Below are 21,862 nucleotides of genomic sequence, written 5' to 3'. Positions count from 1 at the left end.
GCTGGTGGACGCCCACAGCTCCTGCCGATGGTAAGCCTCACTTGGATCCTGCAAAACACTCCACTCATCAGGCCTGGGTGCAATTCCTGACTCTTGGTTTGAGCCTCTGAGCTCAGCACCTCATCTAATGTGGAGGGTTCCTTTCGCGTGCCAGAGTTGTGGAGACCCTTCACCTCCCAGTTGTGGCATACATTACTCAGAATGCTTTGGTTGCCAAGTGGCAGGATCCCAGCTCACACTGCCTTGAGTTGGGGGTGGGACTGGGGGCCGCAATGGCTTCCATAGGTCAGTGGTAGGACGGTCTTCAGGTAGAGCTGGATCCAGAAGTTCCAGTACAGCTTTTCCCCTGCACTTTTCTTACCCCTATTGTCTCATGTTTACGGACTTCACTGTCAGCTTTCTTCCTGCCAAGGGACAGTTGTCAGCCGCAGGTGTACATCCCAGGAGGGGAGATAGTCTTTTTTTTCTAGCTCTTCAGCTGACAAGCCCTGGAAAGACTCTGAACAGCCTGCTACCAATAGATGCCTTCTTCGTAATGAAGTCCATGGGCTCTGATGATTTTCAGTGGGTGCACGGCTTGGTCAAGAGTCAGCATAAGTTTGGGGTTAAAAAATGACATGAGTGAGTGCTCAGCAGAAAATAGTGTCTTAGAATAACCTTGGGCCTGATGGAGTGGGTTCCCATGTGGGAGTGAACATCTGAAGGTGGCTCCTTGGCGGGGTCTGGGAAGCTGTCTCTGCTGGGCTCCTGCTACAGGGGCTCAAGTTCATCCCAGTGGTCCCTGCGGATTCAGGCTGTGGGCTTCCCCTCTTCCCACTTCCTTCCCAAGGCTGGGATCAGCCACTGAAATGCTGGACCTTGTGGGGAACCCATCAGAAAATGTGCGTTCCTCTGTCCACAGCCAAGGGTTCTATCAACAGCCCCGTGGGGATAAATGATGATGACCGGGCTCAGTCAGGTCCTCCGGAAGGAAAACATTACCTTGAACTCAGAAGTCTTTCCCTGGAAGGATTCTGAATCGCGTTCGGTCCTCAGGACCTGTTCGTCCGGAAGACACAGGAGAGTGCATTTTCCTGTCTCCTTCCAGGAACTGAATCAGGATTAGCCCTGAGGCTAGTGAATGGAAGCGACAGGTGTGAGGGCCGGGTGGAGATCCTGTACCAAGGCTCCTGGGGCACCGTGTGTGACGACAGCTGGGACACCAACGACGCCAACGTGGTCTGCAGGCAGCTGGGCTGTGGCTGGGCCATGTCGGCCCCAGGAAATGCCCAGTATGGTCAGGGCTCAGGGCCGATCGTCCTGGATGACGTGGGCTGCTCGGGGCATGAGAACTACCTGTGGAGCTGCCCTCACAACCCCTGGAACACACACAACTGTAGACACAGTGAGGATGCCAGTGTCGTCTGCGCAGGTTGGTCTCAAATAACCTAGGTGTCCCTCTCTGGCGGAGTCGTTTCCTTCTGACATTCTGAATCCCTTTTACAGCATTTTTACATTTCTTGCTTCCTTACATCACCTTGTCTCTCTGCTAAGAATTAGTATGAGCTCTTTGACAAGATGCCAGGCATGTAGCTGGTGATTTGGAACAAAGAACCAAACTGAAAGTGACTTGAACCCCTTTTTCTCCAGCCACAGTGCAAGCCAGAGGCAAAAGAATCTAGTTCTGTCACGAGGTCTCTGAATGGAGGTCATGGCCTAGGAATGCAGGTGGCCCAGGGTTTGCTTCCTGAGTCCGGGACAGTAGCCCCTGCAGGGAACTGGCATGCACTGTCTGGGCAGCAGATCTCTTGTGCGCAGGGCAGTGGCCCCTGTGTGGCCTGCCAGCCACAGCCTTGTCACCACCTACAGACAAGCCTGACAGATCTCACACGGGTTTTGGACTTTGAACTTGACGCCTCAGTGTTGCTGCCTCAGCGGGCCCATAAATGCTGTGTGGCTGATGACTGGTTTGAGTCCACTCGGTCATCTAGACACAGAGCTAATCAGCTTAACACAGAAAATAAGGGATGCTGGGCTGCCTGGACCTCTCAGGAGGAGCCTCTTTGGGGGGTGAGGATGGCAGAGGTCCCACCCCGCGTGGCAGGGCTCAGGCATGGACTGAGCGTGTCACCTGCTCAGCGCCGTCCCCCTTTGCCCCTGTGGTGCCCCTTCTGCGCAAGGTGTCTGATCTGCCTTCTCTCTCTCCCAGCTGCCAGACCCCAGTCCACGCTCCTGCCAGGTGAGTCCTGTGCGTCTTGACTCTGGGCTGTCCCCTCCGTCCCCACCCACCTCCACAGACTCCAGCCAGGAGCCCCAGGCGGGGCGAGTGGACGTTTGCCCCCTCTCAGTACCTGCCCTGGTCACTCTAGAGCGAGCAGACGCTTCCAGAGGAGCCATAGCAGTAGGGTCCTAGGTCTGACTCAGCGATTTAAGAACATTGTGGCTACACAGTGTCTCCCCAGAGCTTTGGGTGACAGGGAGACCTGTTCTGGGGTCATTTCTGCCTGAAAGCATTGTCTAGACCGAGAGTTATGTGTGCAGGGAGAACGGGGGCTGTTTCGGGTCCCATGCCCGCCCCCCCGCGGAGTCCAAAAGGGATACTATCCCCAGAGAGCACTCAGTCAGGAGAGCGTGCTAATTGCTCCTGTGGAGCGGGGCGCCTCATCGCCATGCCTTGGACATTGGAGGGCATGGTCCGGCTCACGGCCGGCTCTCAGAAAAGACCTATTCCTCCCCCAGGCAGTGGAGAGTCTCAGACCCCACATTCCCTGATGTGAGTGACAGGTCAGTAGAGCAACCCTGACTGTAGACACCTTCTCTCTAATCCTGCTGTGCTTTCCCTTCAGGCTCGGGGACGCCCACAGCTCCTGCCAATGGTAAGCATCACTTGGATCCTGTAGATACTCCACACATCAGGCCTGGGTGCTATTCCTGACTCTTGGTTTGAGCCTCTGAGCTCAGCACCTCATCTAATGTGGAGGGTTCCTTTCGCGTGCCAGAGTTGTGGAGACCCTTCACCTCCCAGTTGTGGCATACATTACTCAGAATGCTTTGGTTGCCAAGTGGCAGGATCCCAGCTCACACTGCCTTGAGTTGGGGGTGGGACTGGGGGCCGCAATGGCTTCCATAGGTCAGTGGTAGGACGGTCTTCAGGTAGAGCTGGATCCAGAAGTTCCAGTACAGCTTTTCCCCTGCACTTTTCTTACCCCTATTGTCTCATGTTTACGGACTTCACTGTCAGCTTTCTTCCTGCCAAGGGACAGTTGTCAGCCTCAGGTGTACATCCCAGGAGGGGAGATAGTCTTTTTCTTGTAGCTCTTCAGCTGACAAGCCCTGGAAAGACTCTGAACAGCCTGCTACCTATAGATGCCTTCTCCGTAATGAAGTCCATGGGCTCTGATGATTTTCAGTGGGTGCACGGCTTGGTCAAGGGTCAGCACAATTTTGGGGTTAAAAAATGACATGAGTGAGTGCTCAGCAGAAAAGTAGTCTTCAGAATATCCTTGGGCCTGATGGAGCGGGTTCCCATGTGGGAGTGAACATCTGAAGGTGGCTCCTTGGCGGGGTCTGGAAGCTGTCTCTGCTGTGCTCCTGCTGCAGCGGCTCAAGTTCATCCCAGTGGTCCCTGGGGATTCAGGCTGTGAGCTTCCCCTCTTCCCACCTCCTTCCCAAGCCTGGGATCAGCCACTGAATTGCTGGGCCTTGTGGGGAACCCATCAGAGAACATGCGTTCCTCTGTCCACTGCCAAGGGTTCTATCAAACAGCCCCGTGGGGATAAATGATGATGACCGGGCTCAGTCAGGTCCTCCGGAAGGAAAACATTACCTTGAACTCAGAAGTCTTTCCCTGGAAGGATTCTGAATCGCGTTCGGTCATCAGGACCTCTTCTTCTGGAAGACACAGGAGAGTGCATTTTCCCGTGTCCTTCCAGAAACTGAATCAGGATTGGCTCTGAGGCTGGTGAATGGAGGTAACAGGTGTGAGGGCCGGGTCGAGGTCCTGTACCGAGGCTCCTGGGGCACCGTGTGTGATGACAGCTGGGACACCAACGACGCCAACGTGGTCTGCAGGCAGCTGGGCTGTGGCTGGGCCACGTTGGCCCCTGGAAGTGCCCGGTACGGTCAGGGCTCAGGGCCGATCGTCCTAGACGACGTGCGCTGCAGGGGGCACGAGAGCTACCTGTGGAGCTGCCCTCACAATGGCTGGAACACACACAACTGTGGACACAGCGAGGACGCCGGTGTCGTCTGCTCAGGTTGGTCTCACATAAGCTGGGTGTCCCTCTCTGGGGGTGTGGTTTCCTTCTTTCACTCTGATCCCCTCTCAAAGCATTTTCTACACTTCTCGCTTCCTTACATCACCTTGTCTCTCTGCTAAGAATTAGTATGAGCTCTTTGACAAGATGCCAGGCATGTAGCTGGTGAATTGGAACAAAGAACCAAACTGAAAGTGACTTGAAGCCCTTTTTCTCCAGCCACAGTGCAAGGCAGAGGCAAGAGAGGCTAGTTCTGTCACGAGGTCTCTGAATGGAGGTCATGGCCTAGGAATGCAGGTGGCCCAGGGATTGGTTCCTGAGTCCTGCACGGTAGCCCCTGCAGGGAACTGGGATGCACTGTCTGGGCAGCAGGTCTGCCGTGCCCAGGGCAGTGGCCCCTGTGTGGCCTGCCGGGCACAGCCTTGTCACCACCTACAGACAAGCCTGACAGATCACACACGGGTTTTGGACTTTGAACTAGACTCCTCAGTGTTGCTGCCTCAGTGGGCCCATAAATGCTGTGTGGCTGATGACTGGTTTGGGTCCACTCGGTCATCTAGACACAGAGCTAATCAGTCACCTTGACATTGGAAATAAGGGATGCTGGGCTGCCTGGACCTCTCAGGAGGAGCCTCTTTGGGGGGTGAGGATGGCAGAGGTCCCACCCCGCGTGGCAGGGCTCAGGCATGGACTGAGCGTGTCACCTGCTCAGCGCCGTCCCCCTTTGCCCCTGTGGTGCCCCTTCTGTGCAAGGTGTCTGATCTGCCTTCTCTCTCTCCCAGATGCCAGGCCCCAGTCCACGCTCCTGCCAGGTGAGTCCTTTGCCTCTTGACTCTGGGCTGTCCCCTCCGTCCCCACCCACCTCCACAGACTCCAGCTAGGAGCCCCAGGCGGGGCAAGTGGACGTTTGCCCCCTCTCAGTACCTGCCCTGGTCACTCTAGAGCGAGCAGACGCTTCCGGAGGAGCCATAGCACAAGGGTCCTCGGGTCTGACTCAGCAATTTAAGGACATTGTGGCTACACAGTGTCTCCCCAGAGCTTTGGGTGACAGGGAGGCCTGTCCTGGGCTCATTTCTGCCTGAAAGCATTGTCTAGACAGAGGGTTATGTGTGTGGTGAGAACTGGCCTGTTTCGGGTCCCACCCCCACCGCGGAGTCCAAAAGGGATACTTTCCCCCGAGAGCACTCAGGCAGGAGAGCGTGCTAATTGCTCCTGTGGAGCGGGGCGCCTCGTCTCCATGCCTTGGACATTGGAGGGCATGGTCCGGCTCACGGCCGGCTCTCAGAAAAGACCTATTCCTCCCCCAGGCAGTGGAGAGTCTCAGACCCCACATTCCCTGATGTGAGTGACAGGTCACTAGAGCAACCCTGACTGTAGACTCCTTCTCTCTAATCCTGCTGTGCTTTCCCTTCAGGCTGGTGGACGCCCACAGCTCCTGCCGATGGTAACCCTCACTTGGATCCTGCAAAACACTCCACTCATCAGGCCTGGGTGCAATTCCTGACTCTTGGTTTGAGCCTCTGAGCTCAGCACCTCATCTAATGTGGAGGGTTCCTTTCGCGTGCCAGAGTTGTGGAGACCCTTCACCTCCCAGTTGTGGCATACATTACTCAGAATGCTTTGGTTGCCAAGTGGCAGGATCCCAGCTCACACTGCCTTGAGATGGGGGTGGGACTGGGGGCCGCAATGGCTTCCATAGGTCAGTGGTAGGACGGTCTTCAGGTAGAGCTGGATCCAGAAGTTCCAGTACAGCTTTTCCCCTGCACTTTTCTTACCCCTGTTGTCTCATGTTTACGGACTTCACTGACAGCTTTCTTCCTGCCAAGGGACAGTTGTCAGCCTCAGGTGTACATCCCAGGAGGGGAGATAGTCTTTTTTTTTCTAGCTCTTCAGCTGACAAGCCCTGGAAAGACTCTGAACAGCCTGCTACCAATAGATGCCTTCTTCGTAATGAAGTCCATGGGCTCTGATGATTTTCAGTGGGTGCACGGCTTGGTCAAGGGTCAGCACAATTTTGGGGGTAAAAAATGACATGAGTGAGTGCTCAGCAGAAAAATAGTGTCTAGAATAACCTTGGGCCTGATGGAGTGGGTTCCCATGTGGGAGTGAACATCTGAAGGTGGTTCCTTGGCGGGGTCTGGGAAGCTGTCTCTGCTGGGCTCCTGCTACAGGGGCTCAAGTTCATCCCAGTGGTCCCTGCGGATTCAGGCTGTGGGCTTCCCCTCTTCCCACTTCCTTCCCAAGGCTGGGATCAGCCACTGAAATGCTGGACCTTGTGGGGAACCCATCAGAAAATGTGCGTTCCTCTGTCCACAGCCAAGGGTTCTATCAAACAGCCCCGTGGGGATAAATGATGATGACCGGGCTCAGTCAGGTCCTCCGGAAGGAAAACATTACCTTGAACTCAGAAGTCTTTCCCTGGAAGGATTCTGAATCGCGTTTGGTCCTCAGGACCTGTTCCTCCGGAAGACACAGAAGAGTGCATTTTCCCGTCTCCTTCCAGGAACTGATTCAGGATTGGCCCTGAGGCTAGTGAATGGAAGCGACAGGTGTCGGGGCCGGGTGGAGGTCCTGTACCGAGGCTCCTGGGGCACCGTGTGTGATGACAGCTGGGACACCAACGACGCCAACGTGGTTTGCAGGCAGCTGGGCTGTGGCTGGGCCATGTCGGCCCCAGGAAATGCCCAGTATGGTCAGGGCTCAGGCCGATCGTCCTGGATGACGTGGGCTGCTCGGGGCACGAGAGCTACCTGTGGAGCTGCCCTCACAACCCCTGGAACACACACAACTGTAGACACAGTGAGGACGCCAGTGTCGTCTGCGCAGGTTGGTCTCAAATAACCTAGGTGTCCATCTCTGGGGGAGTCGTTTCCTTCTGACATTCTGAATCCCTTTTACAGCATTTTTACATTTCTTGCTTCCTTACATCACCTTGTCTCTCTGCTAAGAATTAGTATGAGCTTTTTGACAAGCTGTCAGGCATGTAGCTGGTGAATTGGAGCAAAGAACCAAACTGAAAGTGACTTGAAGCCCTTTTTCTCCATATGCCACAGTGCAAGCCAGAGGCAAGAGAGGCTAGTTCTGTCACGAGGTCTCTGAATGCAGGTCATGGCCTAGGACTGCAGGTGGCCCAGGGTTTCGTTCCTGAGTCCGGGGCAGTAGCCCCTGCAGGGAACCGGGATGCACTGTCTGGCAGCAGGTCTGCCGTGCGCAGGGCAGTGGCCCCTGTGTGGCCTGCCAGCCACAGCCTTGTCACCACCTACAGACAAGCCTGACAGATCTCACATGGGTTTTGGACTTTGAACTTGACGCCTCAGTGTTGCTGCCTCAGTGGGCCCATAAATGCTGTGAGGCTGATGTCTGGTTTGGGTCCACTCGGCCATCTAGACACAGAGCTAATCACCTTGACATTGGAAATAAGGGATGCTGGGCTGCCTGGACCTCTCAGGAGGAGCCTCTTTGGGGGGTGAGGATGGCAGAGGTCCCACCCCGCGTGGCAGGGCTCAAGCATGGACTGAGCATGTCACCCGGTCAACGCCGTCCCCCTTTGCCCCTGTGGTGCCCCTTCTGTGCAAGGTGTCTGATCTGCCTTCTCTCTCTCCCAGATGCCAGGCCCCAGTCCACGCTCCTGCCAGGTGAGTCCCGTGCCTCTTGACTCCGGGCTGTCCCCTCCGTCCCCACCCACCTCCACAGACTCCAGCCAGGAGCCCCAGGCGGGGCGAGTGGACGTTTGCCCCCTCTCAGTACCTGCCCTGGTCACTCTAGAGCGAGCAGACGCTTCCAGAGGAGCCATAGCGCAAGGGTCCTCGGGTCTGACTCGGCGATTTAAGGACATTGTGGCTACACAGTGTCTCCCCAGAGCTTTGGGTGACAGGGAGGCCTGTTCTGGGGTCATTTCTGCCTGAAAGCATTGTCTAGACCGAGAGTTGTGTGTGCAGGGAGAACTGGGCTGTTTCAGGTCCCACCCCCCCCGCAGAGTCCAAAAGGGATACTTTCCCCCGAGAGCACTCAGGCAGGAGAGCGTGCTAATTGCTCCTGTGGAGCGGGGCGCCTCATCGCCATGTCTTGGACATTGGAGGGCATGGTCCGGCTCATGGCCGGCTCTCAGAAAAGACCTATTCCTCCCCCAGGCAGTGGAGAGTCTCACACCCCACATTCCCTGATGTGAGTGACAGGTCACTAGAGCAACCCTGACTGTAGACACCTCTCTAATCCTGCTGTGCTTTCCCTTCAGGCTGGTGGACGTCCACAACTCCTGCCGTTGGTAAGCATCACTAGGATCCTGCAGACACTCCACTCATCAGGCCTGGGTGCAATTCCTGAGTCTTGGTTTGAACCTCTGAGCTCACCGCCTCATCTAATGTGGGGGGTTCCTTTCGTGTGCCCGAGTTGTGGAGAACCTTCACCTCCCAGTTGTGGCATACATTACTCAGAATGCTTTGGTTGCCAAGTGACCGGATCCCAGCTCACACTCTCTTTAGTTGGTGGTGGGACTGGGGGCCGCAATGGCTTCCATAGATCAGTGGTAGGATGGTCTTCAGGTAGAGCTGGATCCAGAAGTTCCAGTACAGGTTTTCCCCTGCACTTTTCTTACCCCTATTTTCTCATGTTTATGGACTTCACTGTCGGCTTGCTTCCTGCCAGGTACAGGTGATAGCCACAGGTCTACAGCCCAGGAGGGGAGAGAGTCCGTGTTTTTCTAGCTCTTGCGCTCACAAGCCCTGGAAGGACTCTGAACAGCCTGCTACCAATAGATTCCTTGTCCGTAGTGATGTGCATGTGCTTTGATGATTTTCAGCGGGTGCACGGCTTGTTCAAGAGTCAACATAAGTTTGGGGTTTAAAAATGGGAGGAGTGGGCTTCCCTGGTGGCGCAGTGGTTGAGAGTCCGCCCCCCGATACAAGGGACGCGGGTTCGTGCCCCGGTCACGGAAGATCCCACATGCCGTGAAGCGGCTAGGACCGTGAGCCATGGCCGCTGAGCCTGCGTGTCCAGAGCCTGTGCTCCGCAATGGGAGAGGCCACAACAGTGAGAGGCCCGCATAACGCAATAAAAAAAAAAATGACATGAGTGAGTGCTCAGCAGAAAAATAGTGTTTAGAATAACCTTGGGCCTGATGGAGTGGGTTCCCATGTGGGAGTGAACATCTGAAGGTGGTTCCTTGGCGGGGTCTGGGAAGCTGTCTCTGCTGGGCTCCTGCTACAGGGGCTCAAGTTCATCCCAGTGGTCCCTGCGGATTCAGGCTGTGGGCTTCCCCTCTTCCCACTTCCTTCCCAAGGCTGGGATCAGCCACAGAAATGCTGGACCTTGTGGGGAACCCATCAGAAAATGTGCGTTCCTCTGTCCACAGCCAAGGGTTCTATCAAACAGCCCCGTGGGGATAAATGATGATGACCAGGCTCAGTCAGGTCCTCCGGAAGGAAAACATTACCTTGAACTCAGAAGTCTTTCCCTGGAAGGATTCTGAATCGCGTTTGGTCCTCAGGACCTGTTCCTCCGGAAGACACAGAAGAGTGCATTTTCCCGTCTCCTTCCAGGAACTGATTCAGGATTGGCCCTGAGGCTGGTGAATGGAGGTAACAGGTGTGAGGGCCGGGTCGAGGTCCTGTACCGAGGCTCCTGGGGCACCGTGTGTGATGACAGCTGGGACACCAACGACGCCAACGTGGTCTGCAGGCAGCTGGGCTGTGGCTGGGCCACGTCGGCCCCTGGAAGTGCCCGGTACGGTCAGGGCTCAGGGCCGATCGTCCTAGACGACGTGCGCTGCATGGGGCACGAGAGCTACCTGTGGAGCTGCCCTCACAATGGCTGGAACACACACAACTGTGGACACGGCGAGGACGCCGGTGTCGTCTGCTCAGGTTGGTCTCACATAAGCTGGGTGTCCCTCTCTGGGGGTGTGGTTTCCTTCTTTCACTCTGATCCCCTCTCAAAGCATTTTCTACACTTCTCGCTTCCTTACATCACCTTGTCTCTCTGCTAAGAATTAGTATGAGCTCTTTGACAAGATGCCAGGCATGTAGCTGGTGATTTGGAGCAAAGAACCAAACTGAAAGTGACTTGAAGCCCTTTTTCTCCAGCCACAGTGCAAGGCAGAGGCAAGAGAGGCTAGTTCTGTCACGAGGTCTCTGAATGGAGGTCATGGCCTAGGAATGCAGGTGGCCCAGGGATTGGTTCCTGCGTCCTGCACGGTAGCCCCTGCAGGGAACTGGGATGCACTGTCTGGGCAGCAGGTGCCGTGTGCAGCGCAGTGAACCCTGGGTGGCCTGCTGGCCACAGCCTTGTCATCACCTACGGTCGGGCCTGACAGGTCACACATGGGATTTGGACTTGGAACTGGACCCGTCAGTCTTGCTGCCTCAGGGGGCCCATAAATGCTGTGAGGCTGAGGACTGGTTTGGGTCCACTCGGCCATCTAGACACAGAGCTAATCACTTTGACGTTGGAAATAAGTGATGCTGGGCTGCCTGGACCCCTCTGTCTGGGTGCCTGTAGAGTAGTTCCCACAGCAGTTGGAACTCCACAACTGTGGGCGCCACGTGGCCGCCAGTTTCATCTGCTCAGCTTGGCTTCCAAGTCATTGAGCTTCAATTTTAGTGTGGTTTTCTCCAGAAAAGGGCTCTTTGTGCTGGGCTCCTCTCACCCTGAACTTCCCTGAAAGATGGGCAGTTTCCCTGAATGCATCACCCATATTCCTTGGTCCCTGAATTTCTTGGGTCTGGTGTAGTACCTTTCTTAGTGGACCACCAGGGCAGAGAAGGGTGAATACAGGTTGCAACAACGAATTCCCCCCAAACCGTTTTTATTGTGGAGACTGATATATGAGTTTGAGGTTTGCTGTTCAGCTCTCCTGGACAACTCCCAGGCCGCTCTTCTCACGCCCTGGAGGGTAGGGGCCAGGCACTCAGCGTCTCTCTCTCAGGAACCTGCTAGGTGTGTTTCAGCACATACTGGGTGCTGAGGCTGATCGTGTTTCCTCTTTCTTGCAGGCCCAGAAATCTACTCTACTACCACAGGTGAGTCACTGCAGCGCAACCCAAGACTCCTCTCCGGAATTCTACCCTCTCGGGTTTCCAGAAATAGAAGGAGAAGAGCAGCCTCCTCCTATGGAGTGCTTTCCCTCTGAGGACTCTGGAATCTCTTTTAGTGATAAGCTGAGTCCCCCAAACTATGGCTGTTACTCATCTCTGGCTGGAGGGCCCCTCTGGTCTCCTGCCACCGCTTGCTGCCAGCGCTCCTTCAGAGACGCTGTGGGGGAGAGGTTTGGTTTTCTGGTTGTTTCCAATGAAAATAACTCGTAGTCATTCCATAGAGAACTGTGGCCATGCTGGAAACATGGCCGAGGAACACTGCTACAAACGTTTGTCTGTTAAAGAATTCTTCACATTGACAGCAATCCCTCAAATGATTTTTATGATACAGAGAAAAGATCTGGTGCTAAATATGTTGGGAAGTGCTATATACTCCGACCCTTTTTGGCCAGTCACAGTGTTAAATTGGAATGGTCAAGGCTCTGAGAAGTCCTGCAGTAAGGAAAAGGATTTATTTTCTCCATCAAACTGATGACCATGGAATTAAAGAATGATGCAGCAATATCCTAAAATCACTTCATTTTCTTTCTAGAAACTGCAACCACTCAGAGTAACTATCATATTTCTCCACCTGACCGAGAGGGCACGGGTTCCTTCTCCCCAGCCTTGCCTGCTGGTCCCCGAGCTGCAGTCACGGTGCTCGCTCTCCAAAGCGTTTGCCTCTCCTGCCTTTCCTGGCACGTGGCAACGCCTGCAGCTGATGTCCCAGCCCCAGGAGGGCTGGGCCTCTCTTTAGGCTCCTCTTTGCCCTTTAGTAGCCTGGCCAGCCTAAGATTCGGATCTCTGGTCAGTCCCTAGGCGAGGCTGCCCCCCCTCCCCCGTGTAGATCCCACCCCTCCCCTTGGACACTAGACCCCGGTCAGCGCTGGCTGGCTGGAGCCCGCTTCATCTCCGAGCTCAGTGTGTGATCAGCAAGAGCTCCTGACAGGCTGCTCTCGAGCTGCTGCTGAGCTCCCCCCTCTCCCCCCACCCTGAGACCTTTCCTCTCCGTCCCACCCTCCCCTCCTCCCCACCTGGCTTCCTGAAGCCGCAGCAGCTTCAGGCTGCCCCTCCCCTCTGATCCATTCTCTGCAGTGCAGCTAGGGGCATCTTCACAAGATGCCAAGGTCAGTCCCAGTCTCAGGGACTGATTCCTCAGGGCCTTCTGGTCACAGATCCTCACTGCTCAGGACAACCTCTAGGGCTCTGCACAGTTCTCTCCTAGTTCCCGCCATCCCTCCTGTCCCTGCTGCATGCACACTGAGGTTCCCCAAATGTGCCGCGTACACCTAGGTTCCTTGGCACACACTGTTCTCTCTGCCTGGAACACGCTTTCTCCCTTTCTGCCTTGCCTCCCTGATTATCCAACCCCCTTTCCCTGCTCAGTCTGGGTCAGGAGCCAAAGCTCCAGGCTCCCACCACCTCCTGGGCTTTGCTCCATCGCAGTCCCAGCCCATGACGCTGGGATTTGCTCTTTTCCATCCTCTCCTCCAGGCTGTGTGGTCCCTGAGGGCAAGGCCTGTATCCAGCATTCACTGTGAACCCAGGGTTGGCGCATTTCCAGGCACAGAGCCAGCAAGGACTCAACAGTTGTGTCAAGGGTACCAGGGAACTGATCATTATGTTTTCTCTTTGTCAACAGATCCTGTTTCCACCCCCACCCGCCCAGCCAGTAAGTTCTGAGCTCCCTGACAAGTCCCCTTTCCCTTCTCCTCAGTGACAGGGACACCGGGGAGGGATGAGGAGAATGGTGAGGAGATGTTTTCCCTAAGGACAGTCTCTGTGGAGGGGCGCCCCACTGACCATCAGTGTGTAGCTGGGGTCTAGGCACTGCCTGGTGGGTTTCTGTCTTGGGAATTGTTTAAAAAATCTCCCCAGGTGACTGTGCAGTGTGCATTGTGGGTCATCAGTATTTCCATTTTATCCCAACAGCAAATTATTCCTGTGGAGGCTTCCTGTCCCAACCTTCAGGGAGCTTTTCCAGCCCATTCTACCCTGGGAAGTATCCGAACAATGCCAAGTGCGTGTGGGACATCGAAGTTCAGAACGACTACCGTGTGACTCTGGTCTTCAGAGACGTCCAGTAAGTGTGTGCGAGGGACCTTGCAGACATTTAGAAGGGGATAAATGGTACCTAGCACTTCAGGAGAGATGTTTGCCCCGTTGACATTTTTTCTTATGGGTTCCATTGTCGACCGAGCACAGAGGTGGCACCAGGACCAGAGCAACTGGTTTCAAGTTGCACCTATGTCACTAATTTCCTGTGTGATCACGGGAAATCACTTAATTCACCTTAGCCTCAAGAGAGGAGAATAAAATAACTGCTTTCCTACCCTTGCTGGTTACTGGGAGGGTCACAAGAGAGAAATATATGAAAATACTTGGACAATGTTATCCAGTGGGATTATTGTTAGGAGTAATAATAATAATTATTATTACAATATTTATTATAATAGTAATAATAATAATTGTTAGGAGTAATAGTAACAAGAATCCTATTAACAACCACACCAGTTTTTCTGAACCCTTTTCGCTCTACTCCCTCCTTTTTTTGGGTGAGTTTCGGGCAGAGGAGGAGAAAATCCCTGCAGCAGAGGTTAGGTTATCTGTTCCTCATCCAATGAAGAGTGGGAATCCTTGTTTTAAGTGGAGGAGGCTTCATCAGAATGACAGTGGTACATGATTGGTTCAAGGAGGGGTGACCACAGCGAGTCACCAGTAGTTTCTAGAGTCCTGGGAAGGGGCGTCCATAATTTCTCCTCTAACAGCCACCACTGAACAAAGTAGTTTTCTCTCTTGGTTGCAGTGGCCTTGGGAGTCTCTGCCTTAGAAATTTGTGTGGGGTTTTGAGAAAGGTACAATATTATTTTAATCTCTTCATCATTACAATTCATACTGGATTGTGGGGACTGTATGAAATCCTTTGGAGGAAGGTTGACCGTGACTGGCTCTGAGTCAGCGTCTTAATAACAATGACCACCATTTGTGACATTTTATGAAGCACTTCTCCATATATTACACTGTTTGAGCCTCACGACGGCTTTCCTCAGTATACATGGGTAGGGAGAGTTCACCTTCGTAAATAAGAAACCTGAGCTGCAGAGAGGCTATTTGACTTGCCCAGTATTTTTTTGTTCAATTATTTGTTTCTATCACTATGAATTCATGGATTTTAAAAAATTCTATGGGAAACTGGGGTCTTTTGGATCAAAGAAAAAGTCTAAGGTAGGATGTGATCCTTTCTCATGTGATGCAAAAGGCTGTCAGGAGAGGGGCTGTAGATCTCATATGTGTGACCCCAAAAGGCAGGACTAGAACCATGTATGGAGGTCATGGGAAGATGAATCTCCGCCCGATTTAAGAAAGTCTCACAAACTGGTGGTGACCAGTGAGGAGAGGGATTGGAGGAGGGACGGTACAGGGGTTAGGGGATTAAGAGGTAGAAACTATTATGTATAAAATAAGCTGCAAGGATACATTGTATCAACACAATGCAGGGAATATAGCCAATATTTTTATAATAACTATAAATGGAGTATAACCTTTAAACATTGTGAATCACCTATATTGTACACCCGTAACTTGTATAATATTGTACATCAACTATACTTCAGTAAAAAAGGAAATCCATTACTTTCGATTATTAATTTTGTCACAGTTTCTGGCTTAGAGGTGTGATGCCTCTCATGGAGATCTGACCCCCTGCATCAAATCCTGGTTAAAAGTGAAGCCAGATCCCTGGTGGCGCAGTGGTTGAGAGGTCCGCCTGCCGATGCAGGGGACACGGCTTCGTGCCCCCGGTCCGGGAAGATCCTACATGCCACGGAGCGGCTGGGCCCCGTGAGCCATGGCCGCTGAGCCTGCGCGTCCAGAGCCTGTGCTCCGCAACGGGAGAGGCCACAGCAGTGAGAGGCCCGCGTACCGCAAAAAAAAAAAAAAAAAAAAAAAAAAAGTGAAGCCAGAACTGTGTGCTGTGTCTCCGCAGGCTTGAAGGCAGCTGTAACTACGATTATATTGAAGTGTTTTGACGGCCCTTACCACAGCTCCCCTCTGCTCGCCCGGGGTTGTGACGGGGCAAGGGGCTCCTTCACCTCGTCATCCAACTTCATGTCCATTCGCTTCATCAGCGACGGCAGCGTCAAGATGAGAGGGTTCCAGGCTGAATACTCCTCCAGCCTTTCCCCTGGGAGCACAAGTAAGTCCCCGTCTGTCTGGGTGGGGCCCCTCGGAGTGACTTCTGCTGCTCAGCCATCCCATGGCTGTGAGATGAGAAGTGATGGCCGCCTTTCAGGTCACCAAGGCTCGATCCGGTGCAGAAAGGGGCCAAGGGCAGTGGGTCTTGGGACTCTGGCTCCCAGACATGGCCGATGGGCGGCGCGTTGGCCTTTCTGTGGTCAGCAGAGATGAAGTAGAAGGGCAAGGTGTTGCTTTCAACAGATAGTGAGATGTCAGTGTCAAGGGCAGAGGAGATCACCTGGCTTGAGGCCTTGTGGCCTTCCCAGAGTGTGGGACACTGTGACCTTGTCCTGAGACCTAGCACATTCGGCTGCTGCCTGAAGACGGTCTGAGCTGGCCGCTCAGCCTCGTCCAGCAGAGGCTGATGGCCACGGTTTGAGCTGTTAAGTGGACTGATGTACAGATTGGCCAGGGGCCGGGCAAGGTGAGGTACTGGCTCTCTTTAAAATCCTGAGGTCAGGACTTTAAGCACCGACCTGCCCCTTAGCTAAAGGACCTATGTTTACGTCCATAGCTAAGGATGTTGATTTTCCGACATCCCCTCAATTCAACCGAGCGTTACTTACTATATGGATAAGCGGCAACTTAGCAAAACATTTTGCTTTTTTCACACCCTGCCTTCACTTCTCCATCAGAGAAATCCTAGTCCCTGGGCCCTCAAGGGGTCTCATGAGAGTGAAACTGACTTGAGCCCCAGGGCACCTGGCGTGGTGGTGAGCTGTGTCCGCAGGCAGACCATCTGCCAGCCATCTCAATCTCTGCACCTTCCTGTGGGCTTGGGGGGCGCTGACACTGACCGCACTGTCTGCCCTTGGCCCCCAGAGCTGCTTTGCCTGCAGAATCACATGCGAGCCAGTGTGAGCGTGGGCTACCTCCAGTCCCTGGGCTACTCTGCCAGGGACCTTGTCATTCCCGGCTGGAACAGGAACTACCGGTGTCGGCCCCAGATTACTTCGAGCCAGGTGACCTTCACAGTTCCTACTCTGGCTGTGGCACCATCGAGCAGGTAGCCTGGAGCTTCTTCCTCTCCCTCCTGCTGAGCCAGCTTTCTTACAGTGCCCTGCGCTGTGCTTTTTGAATTCTGGGGACCCAGAAAACACGATTATGGTATAACCAGAACGTAATCGGGCTGAAGATACAAATCCGTCCCTTGGTGCCGTGACGCAGCTGCAGCCGTGTCCACATAGAAGGAAGGAAAGTCAGTGGGGAGGTTTTCCCACCACTGTCCACCAGAGGAGGGTTGCCTGGCAGGCTGCTCTCACTTCGGCAAGAGCGATAGCAGCTCCCAGGGCCAGCTCCAGGTTCTGAAGGGCCTGGAGCTGATACAGGTTGGTGTTGGGGTGGGCAAGAGAGGCAGGTGCCTCGTTCATGGAAAGAATGCAAGCATATCTTAGTTTTAGAAATCTTACAAAAGCACATGGCTGAGCCAGTGCATTGCTGAGCCCGGAAAACGCCTGTGCGGGGGCCCTGAAGCTTAACCTCCATTAGCTTCACAGTAAATCGGCCTCTGCAGCTATCGTTTGTTGAGCTGTCACCACCTGGGGTGACCAGTGTCTTGGTTGACCTGGGACTTTGCAGATTTTAGCATGGAGAAATCTCATGTCCCAGGGAAACTCCTTAATCTTGTCCCCCTACAAGTGGCAGACACTGAGATTAGTCTGTGTCAAACTCCCCCAAATCCCCACCAAGATGAGGCAAGTCTCCCCTCATTGTCATCCTGCTTGAAAAACAGGGAGACTGGGCTTTGAGGGGTCAAGCAGGTTGCTGAAAGCTACTTAGCCAGGAAGCGGTAGGGCCAACGCCAGACTCTGAGAATCTCAAAATGTGGCATCTGAGTGAAAGAAGCCAGGCGCTACCCACCCTGTGATGTCATTTCTATGAAATCTGTGTACATAGTGAGTCCGACCTGGTGGGAGGGGACTGCCTGCAAAGGGGCAGGATGGAGCTGTTTGAATTAATGGAGTGTTGAGTCTTTTACTGTCAAACCCCACCGAATGGTAAACTTAGAGTGTTGCATTTCATTGTATGTAAATTCATTTAAAACTCTGCACTCTAAGTTCTGAATTTTTGGCTGACACCTAAGTAATCACTTCAAGATTTTGTCTGTCAGGGAACAGACACAGTGCAAATACTTTTATTAGGTTTAGGACCGCAGTATAAATATACAGCACAAAAGGCTCAAATACGTACAATGTGTGTGACACACGCGATCAGAGGGTTTTGCCCGTCACCAAAGACGTACCGTACATTTGCCGCGTGCCTAGCTAGGTGCTATGAGCGTGTGTTCATTACCTGGCAAGGTCACAAGGAACCGTGAGAGAGGGAGGGGACACTCGTTTAGCTAACCAGATGGGCCTGTCAGCCACAGGTGGGTGCTGGGCCGAGGGTCTGCAGTTGCCACTGTGGCCCCCAGCTCCCATTGGACAGTCCCTACAGACACCAGATCTCCTTCTGATAGGAGCCGAGTGGGTCAGGGAGGCTTACATGCAGAGGAGGGTACAGATGGGTCACGCCCTGCAAACGTTCTAGTCGACCTGGCTTTTACATTTCGCGCTGTCAGTCAATCGTGTTGGATTCTGGTTTGAACTGAGTTTAGTCAGTGGGAATCAGTCTGCCAAAGGTGACCCACCCTCCCAGTTCCAAATATGCAGCCTGGAGCCTCTGACATCTGAGCCCTCCTATCTGTGTTCCTTCATCTCCAATAGGAGCTGCCCAAGCCACGGGCCAGCCCTGGTCTTCTAACCTGGCTGGTCATGGGCAGCACAGGCTACATTCTGATTCCTCTGCTTACTTAAATACCTGTATCCCCTAGTAAACCGTGCCTCCAGGGCAGGCCAATGTTTCATTCATCTATGCAACTGCGAGTGCCCCTGGTGTGGAGCCTAAGCCTTTATAATCATATATTAGGGACTAGTATGCGTGCCAGGCACTGAACTAAGAGTTCCACGAGACTTTCAAAATTCCCGAGACAACTTTTATTCCCATTTAATTGTGAGGAAACGGAAGTTTGCAGAGGTTAAGCCACTTGCCCTAGGCCACATGATCATGAACTGTGGAGCCGGCATTCAAAGGCAGGACGGTATGATCCGTAGCTGGGACTTTCTGCATCTCCTCCAGGTGCCCCGTTTAGTGGGTGTCTGACAAACGTTGGCTCGTGTGTCTGAATAGGCAAGGTCTCCCCACCACAGGAGTGGGATGCCAGGCGGAAGAGGCCGGGTCTCTATGGGATAGCCGTTGACGTGTCTGCCGGACTCCCACTCCATCCCAAGTGCCTTGTACGCTGAGCAGACGTCTAATAATGAATTTTAATTTAAAATCAGAACAGCTTCTGATGATCAAGAAATACACCGGCACCCCACCTTTCATTATTTGGCGTGCATTCAGAATCTAGCTTGACCGCGGAAACCACAGGCAGATGTGGATTCAAGAACACTGTCATGTGAATATACAGAGTTCAACTGAAGGCACCTCAGCTTGTCTTTGAAGGAGTAACAAAGGTGGCAACATTATATGGTTTATTGCGATAACCACTGGCACTCCAATATAAAGCTCCCCCCGCTTTTTTAAAGAAAATATAAAGGCGGAAAATACAGTGTACTTCCCATGAAGGAATGGAAGGCATAGAGCCCATCCTAGGCCCTTTGCCAGACCTGAGTCCAAAGTGCGGGCTGGCGCCCCCTGCAGGCCAGAGCCTCCCTCTGACGGGAGAAAAGGGAAACCCACGGTCAGAGAGTAGGCAAGGGTCCCAGGGTGGCAAGACCACTTTAGATAGTTGTTAAACTTGTCTCTTTTCACATGTCTTTCTGGAAGGGACAAACTCAGAGCTGAATTTTGCAACTTTAGACATGAAGTTAAAGCCTCTCCGACACATGCTGCTCTAAAGAATAATTATATTTAGTTGTACAAGTGCTGGCTTCAGAAGGGAACTTGTCTGATTTCCCAAATGGCCAGGAATGAACTTTTGCTCCTGACAGGGTATATAACTAAATGTCATATGACATTTAGTGACAGTGACAAACTTGCTTTTTTTTTTTTTTTTTTTTTTTTTGCGGTATGCGGGCCTCTCACTGTTGTGGCCCCTCCCGTTGCGGAGCACAGGCTCCGGACGTGCAGGCTCAGCGGCCATGGCTCACGGGCCCAGCTGCTCCGCGGCATGTGGGATCTTCCCGGACCGGGGCACGAACCCGTGTCCCCTGCATCGGCAGGCGGACTCTCAACCACTGCGCCACCAGGGAAGCCCCTATATATTTTTTTAAGAGTAAGGTTGTCTTACATTTTAGGGCTTCTGTTTAGGCCGCTATGGTGTTATTTCTGCTCCTGTTCTCGCAGAGGCACCCACGGCTGGTGGGAACTCGTACCAGGCAAGGACAAGTTTGCTTAGGACCATCACAGCATTTGGGAGGGAAAGAGTGCACCACCCCCAGTCTCCACCTGGGGATGCTGCTCTTGTGCTCACCTCCCCTGCGGCCAGATGATCATGACCATGGGGCCTGCAGGGGCACTGCTCACCTGTGTCCTCTTGGCCATTTGGGCTGGTTGCTCCTGGCACCATCCTTCTTTCATCACAAGTACTTTTGCTGGACTTCCGTCCCCTGGACCCTTTCCTCCATTCCACGGATCTTTATTGATGCTACTGATGCTATAGTTAACACCAAGCCCTGGGAAAAGAGAGATGCTTAGACATCACCCTTTCCTTGAAATGCTTACAGACCACCAGGTGTGAGACTCTTGTCTCTGGAAAGGTCACTCTTACGAGACGGTAGGCACATCAAACAGCGTGAGAGACCAACGTTCTTATGAATTTGCTGCTTCATGAAAGGCACAGCAGGAAATGTCCTGTGGTTTGGGGAGTGGAGAAGCAAAGCGTGACAGGAAGTGCCCCAGCATTGCCATGGCCTCCACTCCAACCCCCACACACCACCACCACCTTGTTGTCCATATGAGCCTCTGGGGAATTTCCTGCCCCAGAGGTCAGAGACCTGCCGCAGCCATAACTCTGGATCTCTGTTGCTTCAGGCTCCAGCAGCTTCAGACACCAAACTGCAGTAACTACTGACCCATCCAAACAGCACAGTGAAAACGAATCCTACTAGCCCCCTCCCACGACTGCCTCCCCTGATTTCTCCCAGCAAGAGTGAGAATGAAATAGAACAAGCCAGAAGGGTCCTGAGCCATGGAGACCAAACTCAGCTTAGTCATACAGCAGGGGTAGGGGGTCATCCAGACACCCCCATCTTTCCATAAGCAGCAGCTCCTGGGAGGCACCAGCACACTGTGGTCCCCATCACGTGGCAGAGGAAAGGGGATGTGTGAAAGGAGGGAGTCTAGCTGGTGAAGTGTATCCATCCCAGGGAACGGTAGCCATGGTGATAGGCATGTGCCGTCTCTGTGTGGTTCTGGGAAGGTTTTGAAATCTTGCAGCATCATTTCAGTCTCATTCTCACCCAAAGCAGCAACGAGATTCCCTTAGTAGGTGACGTTTGCCTGACTCTGCTCGCCTGCCTGTCTCTCCCAGGTGGATAATGATACCATCACCTACTCCAACTCCCTCAAAGCAGCTGTTTCGCGTGGCATCATCAAGAGGAGGAAGGACCTCAACATTTACGTCAGCTGCAAAATGCTCCAGAACACTGGGTTAACACGATGTACATTGCTAATGACACCCTCGAGGTCAAGAACATACAATACAGCAATTTTGACATGAAACATTTCCTTTTATACATCCTCTTCGTTTTATATCCCGTGACCAGCAGCCCATACTATGTGGACCTGAACCAGGATTTGTACCTTCAGGCTGAAATCCTCCATTCTAACGCCTCCCTGGCCTTATTTGTGGACACCTGTGTGGCGTCACCATCTCGCGATGACTTTACATCTTTGACTTATGATCTCATCGGAGTGGGTAAGGAGTGTCTTCATGGGGTGGACTTCAGCCTCTACCTGATAACTCACACACAACCAGCCCAGAGCTCAAGGAAGGCAGACTGGGCTCCCGGTAGCTCCAGCTTAACTAGCCAGGCTGTCACCTCTGGGCACCTGGAGAACTGAGTGGCCATCAAGCAGGTTAGCTATAAAGTAAAATTAGACTGAGTGACTAAATTCCAGGCAAGCCTTAAATGAAAAAAGACATGCCTGTAGTGGGAAAACGTTGATTTTGAAGCAGATGGAGGTTGGGATGCCTGCTCTGCCCGTCCCAGCGCATCATTCTGGACAGGCAATAGCACCTCTCTGAGCCAGTTTCTGCAGGCATCGAATGAGCGTAGTGGAGCCATATCACAGCCTGTTTGAAGGACTAAACAAGAAGGAGGAGATGGGGTGCCG

At 53.3% G+C, this 21,862-nt stretch overlaps 1 protein-coding gene across 1 annotated transcript in view; it reads left to right on the top strand.

Annotated features, from left to right (window-relative positions):
• The window catches only part of LOC117310962 (scavenger receptor cysteine-rich domain-containing protein DMBT1-like), a gene marked incomplete at both ends in the record, with an annotated part of 33,602 nt that extends 12,159 nt beyond the window's left edge, over nt 1–21,443 (top strand). The window contains 23 exon segments of the mRNA XM_073799844.1: nt 1–30; nt 1,088–1,411; nt 2,189–2,218; nt 2,826–2,855; nt 3,912–4,235; nt 5,018–5,047; nt 5,650–5,679; nt 6,739–6,936; nt 6,939–7,061; nt 7,841–7,870; nt 8,470–8,499; nt 9,773–10,096; nt 11,225–11,251; nt 12,948–12,977; nt 13,238–13,388; nt 15,291–15,327; nt 15,329–15,500; nt 16,364–16,516; nt 16,519–16,547; nt 21,057–21,168; nt 21,171–21,244; nt 21,246–21,273; nt 21,276–21,443. Of these exon segments, the coding sequence (XP_073655945.1) occupies nt 1–30; nt 1,088–1,411; nt 2,189–2,218; nt 2,826–2,855; nt 3,912–4,235; nt 5,018–5,047; nt 5,650–5,679; nt 6,739–6,936; nt 6,939–7,061; nt 7,841–7,870; nt 8,470–8,499; nt 9,773–10,096; nt 11,225–11,251; nt 12,948–12,977; nt 13,238–13,388; nt 15,291–15,327; nt 15,329–15,500; nt 16,364–16,516; nt 16,519–16,547; nt 21,057–21,168; nt 21,171–21,244; nt 21,246–21,273; nt 21,276–21,443 (2,484 nt within the window).
• Between the last annotated feature and the right edge of the window lie 419 nt (nt 21,444–21,862).

The sequence above is a fragment of the Tursiops truncatus genome, unplaced genomic scaffold (assembly GCF_011762595.2).
Source record: "Tursiops truncatus isolate mTurTru1 unplaced genomic scaffold, mTurTru1.mat.Y mat_scaffold_733_arrow_ctg1, whole genome shotgun sequence".
Lineage (NCBI taxonomy): Eukaryota > Metazoa > Chordata > Mammalia > Artiodactyla > Delphinidae > Tursiops > Tursiops truncatus.
This window is presented reverse-complemented; position numbering and strand designations above follow the sequence as displayed.